This window comes from Protopterus annectens, chromosome 3.part1 (genome assembly GCF_019279795.1).
Source record: "Protopterus annectens isolate FY-2018-M chromosome 3.part1, PAN1.0, whole genome shotgun sequence".
NCBI lineage: Eukaryota > Metazoa > Chordata > Ceratodontiformes > Protopteridae > Protopterus > Protopterus annectens.
The window spans coordinates 1,591,768,407-1,591,782,713 of record NC_056732.1 but is presented as its reverse complement, the minus strand read 5'-3'; the positions used below and the strand labels follow the sequence as shown (position 1 = coordinate 1,591,782,713).

The following is a 14,307-nucleotide window of genomic DNA, read 5'->3' as shown; positions in this document are numbered from 1 at the left end:
TTAGTGGACTGGGAAAAGATGTTTGCTGAAGAGGTTTTTTGAGGATGTAATATAGACTTTTTTGTCAGTTCATCTGAATAGCTTGTTAATAGGATCATAGGAGGTTACTAGGTCATTGGCCCTGAGGCCCTTATAAGCCTAGCTAAGAGTTTAGTCCATGCATAGACAAATCAGCACCCGATGCCCCTGTCCAGCAGGGACACGGGTGGAATCCCAGGGATGTATTTTCTATTTCCCATCCCGTTATCCAGATTGTGCTTAAAAAGTGGTAAAGAGGCACTCTGCTTAACATGGAAAGGGAGTCTATTCCATAGATGGGGGAGTCTCTGGGACACAAATCTGTCCTGCCAGCAAGTCCTATTGATGTCACAGACCAGGTTGAGGCCACGTGTGTGGGTTACTCGAGTGGAGCTTGACTGGAGGATGTGCAGTAATCTCATTAAGGTAGGGTCCGAGATCACCTTGTATGCCAGACAGAGGTCACCTCTGAGGAGTCTGTATGAAACAGAGTAGAGGGATAGGGCTTTTATCCTATCTCTATATGGTAGATTTTTGAGGCCCTGGATTCTCCTGGTGAGGAACCTCTGTGGCCTCTCCAGCTGCTGCATGTGCTTTGTGAGGTACATGCCAAATGGGGCGTTGTACTCAATAATGGGCCTTATAAGGGAAGAATACAGGGATGTTATGACCTCCTTGTCCCTGGATGAGATACCCTTACTTATGAGGTGGGCCATGTAAAAAGCTTTCCATGTAATGGAAGCAACATGATTGTCAAAAGTCAGGCTGCTATCAATCTGGGTGCCCAAATCCCTCATGACTGACTGCGTGCTCAGAACGTTATTAATGTGATAATTTGTGGGGACATCTCTCTCCCCAAAGGGGATGATGATGCATTTTTTTGTATTCAGTTTGTTAAAGCTTCTTCTAATTTTTCTCGCCTTTTAATGTTTGACTTTATGTGTATTTTACTTATTTTAAACACCTCTGAGTACAATTCATTTATATTTCCCTCTAAATTACTGGAAGCCATACCCTATACCAAAGTTTAAACTTGAGCTGTAATAATTTCTTCCTAGACAGACTTTTTTCTTCTAATCTTCTGGTTAGTTTTCTCTTACTTTATCCAAATTTTTTCTTTGTTGGCATCCAGACAGTGCATTTACAAGCCAGTAACTGAATTTTACTCAGTTTGATAACTTTTTTACTGACTTTTTCCCCTGAGTTTCAATTTTCACACTTAGAGAGCTCAAATAAACCTGTTGATCAGTATATAGCCATCTTGGAAGTCCGAGTATGTAAGCTTTGATGAGACTTTAGGTGTTCTGGTCTACTTTATATGTGCATATTAATAAACATAAATCCTAAGTAATAGGCACCTGTAAATATGAATATAGGAAGTAAGTGTTATCAGATGATCTAGAGGTATGAGGTAAATTATCTAGAAACAACTCTCTACCTTGTATCACTACACAGTCTGGGTGCAGTATTATCTTAGTGCATGCACTTCTGAATTACTAAAGCGCTTTACAATGCTGCATCAGCCTGTAATTATATCTGTGTGCAATACATTTTCTGTCAAGGATCCATCTGAATCATTTTCCTTCTTTTTCAGATTCCACTGATTGTCTGAGATGCCCTGAGGATCACATGTCTAATGAGAGACGAGATAAGTGCTTTCAGAAATCTTTAGAGTTTCTTGCCTATGAAGACCCTCTGGGGGCAACACTTGCAGCCTCAGCCTTAGCCTTTGCAATGGTGCCAACAACAATCCTAATCATTTTTATTCAATATAAGAACACTCCTGTAGTTAAAGCCAACAACCGAGAGATCAGCTATCTACTTCTCATTGCTTTGATAATGTGCTGCCTCTGCTCTTTAGTTTTCATTGGCCGACCCAATATGGTGACTTGTGCAATCCGACAAGCTGCCTTTGGCATTGTATTTACACTATGTGTCGCCTGTGTGTTGGCTAAAACCATCATGGTAGTCATTGCATTCAAAGCCACAAATCCAAACAGTAACCTAAGGAAATGGGTGGGGTCTGCATTGCCCTACACTATCATCTTGTCTTGCACACTCTCTCAAATTATTCTCTGCATTATCTGGCAATTAACATCTTCTCCATTCCCAGAAACAAACATGAAATTCCTGAGCGGGACAATAATAATTGAATGTAATGAAGGTTCCATTGTTGCATTCTGGTGCATGCTGGGATACATGGGTTTGCTTTCCTGTGCCAGTTTTTTAGTGGCATTTCTAGCTAGAAAGCTACCTGACAGTTTTAATGAAACCCAGTTTATAACCTTTAGCATGCTGGTGTTTGTCAGTGTATGGCTCTCATTTATCCCAGCGTATCTCAGCACAAAGGGGAAGTACATGGTCGCTGTGGAGATATTTGCCATCTTGTCTTCCAGTACTGGCTTGCTCAGTTGTATATTTCTACCAAAATGCTACATCATTATCTTTCAGCCTCGTATGAATACCAGAGAATATCTAATGGGGAAGGGAGGTAGTAGTAATAACAAAAATTAAAGTAGTTGAGCATTGTGGTACATATCATTAATGCTAGTTTATTCTTTTATGCTTTAGCAATGATAAAGGATGAAGTTAAAATGCTCTAACCAGCTATGTCAGCACTAATATAAGTTTTCCTGATAAACCTGTGAATCTTATTATGACTGCAAGCCTAAGTTACATCCAAACCATTGTTTTGGTGAATACTCAAAAATAAATATACACTATATGATAGCTTTAAAAGCCAAATCACACAGAAATAAGAAATGTTTCATCTGACATATATAGTTATCTTTTAATGTATTCAGTAATTTCAGATTATGATAAGGTAACCACATGAAGGCTGTCCATGTCTACTATCAAGGATGGCATTTATGAAGCACACAATGTATGCACTGCAGTGATGGATTTCATGATGCCTTTGTAATGTAGATGCACTGAAGAAACGTTAACTTTTTGTTATGAAGACACATACAAATGTGAGTAGCAGATCCCTACTTGTATGTAGCCCCTGCTGTCACAGTTGCTTTTTAACTGAAAAATACAAGGTGAAAGACTAGAAAATATGAGGCAGAGAACAAAGAAACTGCCTAAACTATAACCCTGATACACTTAAGATTTTGCAACTGACTGAACAGATCCTGGATCAGTAGCATTATACAGTTGCTTTGCTTTAGATGCAGCAACAACATCCCAACTGTTTCATATGCATGTGCACACATCCATACACACATGTACACTAATGCACACACAAATGCAATTACAAATACATACATGCACGCATATACTTGCGTATACCATAATCGACATATTCACACATGCACACAAATACACATGCATACAAGACACACATATGCAAAATACAAATGGATGCTCATACATGCACACTGACATTCACACATAGTCCACATACATACTTGCACATACACACATACACATATAGTGTACAGATGCATGCTCCCATATACGAGCACACATGCACATATACAACAAACACACACAATTCTATATTTGACAATGGTCATTATGTTGCAATCTAAAATAGTCAAACTATATATACACATGCTGCAAAACTTGGTTGTTATGCTGTGTACCATATCACTTTACTGCAAATACAAATGAAAATATATTTTTAAAAAAGCTTGCAACTAATAGGTAAGAAGGCCCTTATTTATTCATGCTACCTATGTTATTAAATAGACATATTAAATAGACATTTTAAAAGTATGCATAGGCAGATTTAATGTGTTCTTGCATAGATTTGTTGAGTCTATTATGTATTTATTATTTATTTATTCCTAACATGAAGGCTTAGTTAAAAGTATTTCATATTTTATATTTAACTAAGTAATGTATAAATATTTTCTAAGTATTGATTTTTTAGTCCTGTTACATCTCTTGTTGGGTGGGTTTAGTATCTGATAATAGTATTATTACCCGATGCATTTAACACTTTTGTATATGTTTTTTGTAAATGGGCATATTTACGTGTGATTTTAAATGTGTGTTTTAAATGTGAAATTCATCATAGATTATTGTAATTTTATGTAAAAATATTTCTTATTATTATTTATACATATATTTACATAATAGTTTTAAATCATTTACAATTTTATGCATGCTGAGAGTACATTTATACTATAATTTTTTGAACGCAGACTAGTCAATTAAGGCTAAGTGGCTGCATAATGCAATCAGCATCACATGATGCTTTTAAAGGTTTTAAAAGAAAGGGCTGAATGTGGATGATTTATTGCTTTGTTTGTTCATCTGAGGAAGGAAACGCATTGTCGTCTCCGAAAACACTAATAAAATTGTGTTAAGTCAACCATTCAAGGATATCCGATTATTTGCGACTATTTGAGATTAATTTTGGGCAGTTTCTAGGCTTCACCTCTTTGCGCTGTTTGTGCCAACAAATGAAAATATGTATAATGTTAATTTTATTTTGAGAGCTGTGTTTCCTCAAAACAGCAAAAAAAAAAAAAAGCAGACCCTATTAACAAGGAAAATATTTGGGTGTATTTGAATGTAATAGCATATGAGGTCACAAGCCTGTAATGGAAATATTGAACATATACACCTATATGGATTATAGAAAACAGGTGCAGAGTTCCCAGACAAATGTAAAATAAATAGTTATATGGGTTACTTAGTTATTAAAGGCTCCTTGAAATATTACCAGGTTTTCTTAACTTCTGAACTGTTATACTAACTGGATGATGTTATCAAAAAAAAATACAGACAAACACTACAAACCTCAAAAAGTTGTCTCCTGAGATACAGATTTTTACCTTACAGGATTTTGAGATGTTACATGAAGTACCAGTTTTTCAGAATGTTTTATTTTAAACACAATTATTTATTTGCGTTCAGCATTTGTTTTCAAGAAAAGTCAGATTTAAAGAGAAAAATAAGTATTTAATACCTATCATGATTTGTAGGACAGTTTTACTGCTGGGTTTGGATGTTAGTTAAAGAAATCAACACTTACACCAAATTCTGAATGCAGCTCAAAAAGCACTTCTTCATCTAAGCCAAATACTCCTGTTTCATCACAGGTCACATCACCTAACCTATCCGCTTTCTGAGTCTCTTCTCCTTTCTCTCAAGATTCACTGAAGACTGACCCATGTTAGAAACTAATGTATATATTGTACATTACACTCTGTAAATTGTACTGAACACTGTTCTTGTTCATTGGAATGTATATCCGCAGCTTTTCTATGTAATTAGTCTGAACTATTCTGTTATTGCTTACATTTCTGTATTTTTTGTTTGTGAAATGTTTTATATTTCACCCGGGCTGAGCCTGAAATTGCTCACTACTGATCAGTGTACTACCCTGGTAAGCAAATATAAATATTCAGTCACTATCTTCCTTCATAGAACAGGGCCTGTGGTCACTACATCTGACCTCGATACTGCAGGAGCTCTGCCACAAGATCCTACATCTACAAGTTTACTGAGAAATTTGTCGTATAATGGCCTACTGTCACTACATTTAATCTCAATACTGTAGAAGCTCTGTTGCAAGGCCCTACCCCTACAAGTTTACTGAAAATTTTGCCATTGTATAATGTAAGCACATTTATCATGTAGAGTCTTGCTGTGTATTCACTTTAATCGGTTACATATGTTTGCTGTGTGAATGAAAGTCTCTGTGAAATAGTCCATGCACTCTAAGGACCTCTTACTAAGTTGGCCACTGTCCACTTTTGCTTGACCAGTAGACTATACTGCATATGTCAGTTAATTAGCCTCAGGAAATTATGACCAGTTTTACTTGCATCTCTTTGTTAATTGCTTTGTTCTGGCTATAAACTGATTGCTCTCATATAATTTGAATAAGTATGTTAGTAAAATGGCCAGCACTCTCTATACATCCACACAGCAGGCCATCCTAATATGATTCCACTCTCATTTGTACATCTGACAACATGGTACACTTCCAAAAATTTACTCAGGAAGCTTTAACAGCCATGAAATAATGGCTTTGTAACTCATACCTTTCAACTGTACAGATGTTCACAGAATGTCCAGATTTTTTGCCTCATATTTTGGTCCATTTTTCATAAAATTGTGGTTTTCTAACAAATCACTGAAGATTTAAGTCATAAAATAATGACAGACATTTGAATTTCAGACTTTATACCCTTCAGAAAATTCATGCTAATGCAAAACCTGTTATTCTATCTACTTTCTAAGTTTGTAAGAGCAATATTTAAAATGTGTTCCTATTTTTGGGCCTTTGCTCCCCCCCCCCCCTATTATTTATGGCTTTGTCCAGATTTCTTGCTTGAAGAGGTTGACAGCTATGCTCACAACTCATGCTCAACCCAAAAAAGACCAGACTACTGCTTTTTCCCCAAATCCCTTTCTTATGAAAAAACAAAACTTAAAGTCCTCTCTTTGTTGATAATACAACCATTGAAGTCACTTCTCAAAGCACAACATTAGGGATGATAGTGGATGATAATCTTACATTTGACCTGCATATGCAAAATTGCACAAGAAAAACTAATCAAAAACTAGGGATGCTTTACAGAACCAAACATTTCTCACTGATGCAAGTAAAGCTACACTTGCCATACTTATCTCCTCCCCACTTTTCCTTATGGCACTCCCATCCTTACTAACCTCCAGGCTTCACAAAAAATAAAAAAACTTGAACAATACTATAACAAAGTTGCTAAATTTGCAGCAAATACCTCTTTAAGAACCCACCACTGTATAGCACTGAAAAGCCTAAACTGGTTAGAACTGCTTCATCAAAGGCAAATCCATGCACATGGCCTACCTGGACCTGGCTAAGGCCTTTGACACTATTCCCCATTCAGACAACATTGATAAACTCATCTAGCTGGAGATCAACCCATATATTGTTAGGTGGATTGCAAACTGATTCACTGATATAATGCACAGTCACAATAGGTGACTCTACCTCCACCAGCAGTCCCGTAACATATGGTGTTCTACAGGGATCTGCACTGGGACCTTTGTTGTTTGGAATCTACTTCTCAGATGTACAGGCTAAAATAAAAGGCCTATGTCTGACAAAGTTTGCTTTTGACTGCAAACTGTGTACAGTCATCAACTCCCCAAACGATGTCAACATCTTACAAAAGAGACTTACACACCCAAACGACTGGTGCCAAAGTCATGAGCTAAAACTCAATGCAAAAATGCATTATCATCCCCTTCAGCAAGGACGGTGTCCCTGCAGATTACCACATTAATAACAACACCTTGGCATGCAATCAGCGGTGAGAGATTTGGACACATAGGTTGATAGGAACCTTTCCTTTCACCACCAAGTCTCCACAGTGGTAAGAAAGGTTTTCTACATTATCCACCTCATAACTAAGGGCATTGTATCAAGAACAAAGGAGGTTATAACCCCCCTGTACTCCTCACTCATCAGGTCAAAGAGTACAATGCTGCCTTTAGTATGTAATTTCCCAGGCAACTGCAGCAACTAGAAAAACCTCAAAGGTTTCTTACACAGAAAATTCTGGGTTTTCAGCATATGTCATACATTGACAGACTGAAATCACTCTCACTATACCCTGTGTCTTACAGACTACTCAGAGGTGATCTCTGCCATGCATATAAAGCAATCTCAGAAACTGCTCTAATGGAAATGCTACACATTCATAAATCAAATGGTATAAGATGCGTTCACTCTAGGGAACTCAGTCTAGTATGTGACCAACAGGACTTGATGGAGAGACAAATATGTCTCACAGAGGTTACCTCTCTTCTGGAACAAACTTCCAATTCAGGTAAAGCAGAGCCCCTTGCTGACCCTATGTAAGTGTAATTTGGATGATTGGATGGGAAGCCACAAATTCACCCTGGGAGTTCCACCTCTGTCCCTCTTTGACAGGGCAGTAGTTGTTGACTTAATTCCACTTAATACCTTGATATTCTTGGGAACAGGGGTTGTACTTGGCTAGGCTTGCAAGGGCCCTAGAGCCAATAGCCTCATAACCTCCCATGATCCTATGATTCTATATACACAGCTTCTTGCAGCCTATAAAATTATCCAGCATCCATCTGCCTGTCCATCACTAAAACTATTCCACACAACTATGTTCCCAGTCAGTTACTGTAATCAAGTGACCGAAAACTCCTGTCTATCTGTAAACCTAGCAAATCTGCTGGGCATTGTCTGTACTCATATAAGGTTGCTAAGGCCTGGAACTCCTTGCCTGTATCCCATCAGATCTATACCCTCCCACCCATCTTTCAAAACCACTTGGAAAGTCTTCCTCACTAAAATCGGGCTCTGTTTTTGCTCAAAACCAGGATGAATTATATCCCTTTATGTGAACAAGTACCTTTTCATTCTTTATACCTCCTTGCTCTCCCTTCTTCGCTTACTTCCTTACTACTATCAAATTCTCTTCCCTGACTCTTTATGAATATACCATAAGCCTATTTTCCCTAAATTCATATTGCAAACCCTGTTTGTATTAAACAAAAATTTCTCTAAATATTAAATGATTGTCATATAACTTGATTCTTAACCAATGTTTTTATATTGTGTTATAATTTAAAATGCAGATGTTTTTGTTTTATTTTTAAAGATTGTAAAAAATATTGTTCTTAAAATGTTTTGTAATAATTTGGAGCATTTCTCCCCAGGCCTCCTCTGAAAATGGGCTTCTACGCAGTCGAGCTTTTTCATTAATCAAGTCTACCCATCCATCCTCAACCCCTTTTCTCATTTTGCATCTGGGGTCAGGCTGTCAATAAAGAAAGAAATAAACAAATAAATAAAAAAGTCTTCAAATCTGTTGCACATATAAGTTACTAATGTCCTACGCTTCTTATTCCATAGACATTGGTTACTGTCAAAAATTAAAACAATATAATAACATTTTTACAATGGATTTAAAAAACTGAAAAAAAATACATATAGTGATTACATAAAAAAGGAGTTATGCTACATACACTGATCCATGGTAGGGGGGCATTAACTAAGATGCCTTTTGCAAGAGGTTCGCATACTGTCCCGTGTTCCCATGTGTGAGTTTCTACTGTTCGTGTTTCCTCCTGCTCTTTATAAGAATACTAGAAGGATGGCTGACAATGCTAAATTTTCCTTAGACATTCCTATAAGTGTGGCTGTCAGAGAATCTGTGTCATGAGATGGACTGGTGCCAGCGGAGGCCGGTTACCATTTTACACCCTGCTTCTCCACTGGACATTTAGTCATATTTCCCAATTGTCAAATGCCAGAGTCAAAAACATAGAGGAACAGAATTCCGAAGACTGATATCCCTAGAAAATCACTTCTGCTGTAGATTCTATTTGTGTGTTGATAGCAATTTATTTTTTTGAGAAGACTTCTCATTTTTTGTTGTTTATGCATCTGTGGAGTTGGTCTATATAAGTTCAGAGGATATGGGACTTTCAGGATGCAAAGGGTAAATGTGTATAATTCAGGATTTTGTTATTCTGCTGTTTCAGGCATTTGTGATTGGCGACATGGTTCCTTTGTTTTTATTTGTGGTTTTACAGTAAAGCCTTTGCACCCATTTATTGCTGGCTAGGTATCAGTCCCCACGATCATGAACTAAATGGCAAGTAAAGAAAATGAATGTTTGGTTATGCAAATCTATTTCACCACAGCTTCATGTTCCTTTTTATCAATGAATAGCAAATGTGGTAGGACAAGTATAACTTATATGTCATGTGATGTAGGCTTTGAAAATTAGCAAAAGGAACAGCATGCATGTTAGAAAGGCATAGCAGGAACAAAATGAAGCTGTTGAACAAAACAGAATGTAACATCTATGCAGTTTACAAAACAGTAACTTAAAGCTAAAACAGAACCCAGTAATTCACAAGTTGATACACAAAGTTAACGTAATCATCTCTATATAATCTAGCATCTGTGCTCTGTTCCCTTTATCAGCTTTGTTGTTTAGTCATATCTCTCAAATCTCCTGATTTTTGCCTCATATTTTGGTCGATCCCTCATATAATTTGTGGTTTTCTGGCAAACCACTGAGGATTGAAGTCAGTAAAAAAATGTTCTTCATCTTCAGTTTCAGACTTGATATCCTCCAAATGTATGGTAACACAAACTTTGTTATTCTAGTAACTTTCTAAGTACATAAAAGCAATATTTAAAATTTATTCCTATTTTTGTGCCCTTGCCCCCCCTTTATTTTAGGCAGATTTCTTGCACTATGTGTTTGAGACGTATGTGTTAAGTCATTTAGTTGGGTTAGACCCTTTGTATCCTCAAACACTTTATCATACCATACTTCCTTCTTTAAGTTCTTGTGCAGTATTTATTTTATGTTATACACATATATACACATATATATGTATGTATATATATATATATATATATATATATATATATATATATATATATATATATATATATGCGTCCTACATGAACTCCAAGAAGAGCTAAACCCAAACCTAAAACTACTGTTCAATCTCAGCCTTACTACAGGATATGTACCCAAAGAGTGGCGTACAGCAACAGTGGTCCCTCTCCACAAAGGTGGTGCCTCAATGGATCCTGGAAACTATCGCCCCATAAGTCTCACTAGCTTAGTCTGCAAAGCTATGGAAAGGATTATCATGGACCTTATAAATAAAGATATCAGGGACCTACAGACACTGGATCCTACCCAGTTTGGCTTTGTTAAGGGCAGATCTTGCCTCTTAAACCTGGTCAATTTCTTTGAAACAGTCACCAAGGCCATTGACAAGGGGAAGGTGGTCCACACAGCCTACCTGGACCTCGCAAAAGCCTTTGATACAATACCCCACACGGGCATTATAGATAAGCTCACCAGCTTAAATATAAACCCCTATGTCACTAGATGGGTTGCAAACTGGCTCAAGGACAGAACCCACATGGTTAGAATAGCTGGAGCCATGTCAGACTCCAAACCAGTTACAAGTGGCGTCCCACAAGGCTCAGTCCTGGGACCTCTCTTGTTCGGTATATATTTCTCGGAGGTCAGGCCAACATGGAAGGACTGTGGCTGACCAAGTTCGCAGATGACTGCAAACTGGGAGCCATAAAAGACTCTCCAGCCGACACAAGTATCCTCCAATAGGGCCTCATAGAAACAGACAACTGGTGCCAGAGCCATGGCCTCAAGCTAAACGCCAAAAAGTGTATAGTCATCCCCTTTGGCAAAAACAAAGTGCCCACAAATTACCACATAGGTGGTAATCCATTAAGTACAGAAGAAGTAATTAGGGACCTGGGGACCCAAGTTGATAGCAATCTCTCATTTGACAACCACGTGGCCAAAGTGGTTAGAAAAACATTTTATATAGCCCACCTAATCATGAAGGGATTCACATCTAGATCAGGGGAGGTCATCGTGCCTCTTTACTCATCCCTCATTAGGCCTATAATTGAGTACAATGCCCCTTTTGGGATGTACCTTACCAGACACCTGCAGCAACTAGAAAGACCCCAAAAGTACCTCACCAAGAGGATCAAGGGGCTCAAACAGATGCCATATGCTGCCCGGTTAAAGAAACTCCAGCTCTACTCAGTGGCATACCGCCTGCTCAGAGGCGATCTGTGCCTGATGTATAAAGCCATGTCCAACCCGGAATTAATGGACATGCTGCACCTCAGAAAATCCAAATCCCATCTAGCTACGCGCTCGAGGGACTTGAACCTCAGCACTGAAATAAATAGGACATGCTGGAGGGACAGATTCATAACCCAGAGGCTCCCTTCACTCTGGAATAAAATCCCAGTCCAGGTTAGGCAGAGTCCCTCATTGACTCTCCTCAATAGGAATCTTGATGAGTGGATGGGAGATCGTAGGTTTACCCCGGGTATCACTTCTGTGTCACTGTTAGACAGAGGCACAGTATACTAACCTCAAAAAAGGGCATAGCAAAATTAATTTAAAATGGGTGGCGAAAGCCATACACACTCTGGCTAGGCTTATAAATGCCCTAGGGCAGATAGCCTAGTATGAACCTATGAACCTATGAACCTATATGTAGAGAGAGGGAGAGAGAGAGATACGTTTAATTTCATAAAAAAATCACATTTCACAAAAACAAAGACTATTACAACTGACCTACAACATGTTTCATCAAAATTACACATTACAATCACATTTGATATAAAAATGTGCAGTCATATAGAAAAATCACTGCTGGTGTGGTCTTGGATCATAAGAATTATAATGGAAATTTGTGTTGCTCAGTATTTGCACCTTGCTAATGCCCACTGTTATGGTGGATCTCCAACTAAAGAATTTTGTGTTTGTACACCAGGAGTGATTCAGTATGTGATAAGCTTTCACTTTTCTCCATGGTCTTGTGCCTCAGATGTTAGTACATTTAAGTAAGGAGGTGTGAGGAAGTGAATTTAGCAGTGGTATATTTTGTGTATATGAAATTTTCCATGAACTGTGTTCCACTGATTTCGATATTCAAAGAAATGTGTTTTATATCAACTGTACATACATACAAACACACACTAGCACACATATATACATAGAGAGAGAGAGAGAGAGAGAGAGAGATGGAAACAACCTTCCAGCAAAAATTCACAATATCAGTCCAAACATGACTGACCCCTAATGATTGACCAAGACAAAACTCAATCCACCAACGATAAGAAAAAAAAAACAAAAACAAAAAAGAACACAAAAAAAAAGATTTTTTGCAGAGGGATGATCAATATCTCTCACTAATTATATATATGAACTCTGCAATTGCACTACAGTGGGGAAACACATATTCACAATCCCCACTGAATCATGATCTCAAACTGATAAAAAACAGCAATTTTTGATCAACTAATTTTCGACCAGCTGTATTGGCTTTTTACTCTTTGATGAAAAGACAACAAATAGATATATAAATATATCTATTTATCTATTATATATATATATATATATATATATATATATAGATATATATATATATATATATATATATATAAAACAACAAAAACCAGCACTCCACATTGCTAAATCCAATGTACTTTATTAACAGAGTTATATAATGAACAATATGAAGCAGTCTGGCTATAATCTAAACCTGGTCTTAATGAATATTGGTAAAAGTTAAGGGCAGTGTAGGTTTTTTATACCTGTAGCTTTTGAGGTCAGAAGTAATTAATTAACGCAAGGGACAGACAACATTATATTTTATAGATTTTTAAGGCACAGATGGTATGATGGGGTTTCTTTTGGTGGTGGTTCCTTTAAATCTGTGATTATTTAACTTTGTAAGCTGGAAGAGTCTGTAACGTACTGATGATGCCAGTGTGTGAAACCAGTCTGCATTAAGTCAGCCTTTAGCCAGACTGCTTAATATTGTTCGTTATATACCGCTGTTGATAAATTACATTGGATTTAGCAATACAGAGTGCTAAGTTTTGCTGTGTGGAATATCTACAAAAATTAGTCTGTGCACCTATGAGTTGGTTTGTGCACCTTGAGGTATACTTGGACACACACACACACACACACACACACACATATATATATATATATATATATATATATATATATATATATATATATATAAATATGGTTACCCTTCACAAAGTCAAACGTTCAGAAGCACGAAATGCATATGGCCGAAGCCATATGCTCGAGAAGCTCGACTTCGTGAAAGGGAGCTAAAAAATAGAAAAATATAACACAACAAAATGTTTCTGCAAGGGGGCAAGCTGCCCTGCACCTCCCCACACCCCTTGCTACTTATTTATTCCAACTGCGAGATCGCACTACAGCACAGAAAGGGAAATCTCCCATTCTGCACTGTATGGCATTCCCCATTCACAGAGTCAAGCTTCCATAATTTCAAGCATATGGTCTTGACCATATGACTTTCGAGATTGTGCCCATTCGACTCTGTGAAGGGGAACCATATATATACATATTTATTTATTTTACATTTGTTGACCAGGATAGTCTGACTGGATATATGTCCATTTTCAGTGGGGGCCCAGGGAGAAAAGCTCCACATATCAAAAAAGAGACATTACATACATCACTGAGTGATAAACTCAGGCAGACATGTTTAGAACAATATAGACAAAGAATACAGGCAGATATCAATATACACAATGTGCAGACATTACATCTGATTGGATATATATGGATAGATACAGATATAGATATAGTATCTAGATAACAGATATATAGATATATCCATAAACATAAACAAATCCTACTCAAAATGCGAAAATGTCACACAGACAGACCATTAAGTAAAAACAACATGAAAGAGCCAGCCAAGATAGTCTTCTTTACGTAAAACCTTAAA

At 37.3% G+C, this 14,307-nt stretch overlaps 1 protein-coding gene across 1 annotated transcript in view; it reads left to right on the top strand.

Annotated features, from left to right (window-relative positions):
• The window catches only part of LOC122797823 (vomeronasal type-2 receptor 26-like), a 153,766-nt gene extending 141,392 nt beyond the window's left edge, over positions 1-12,374 (top strand). The window contains exons 4-5 of the mRNA XM_044066346.1: positions 1,613-2,473; positions 12,037-12,374. Of these exons, the coding sequence (XP_043922281.1) occupies positions 1,613-2,473; positions 12,037-12,374 (1,199 nt within the window). The remainder of the gene's footprint in view (positions 1-1,612; positions 2,474-12,036) is intronic.
• The last annotated feature ends 1,933 nt before the right edge of the window (positions 12,375-14,307 follow it).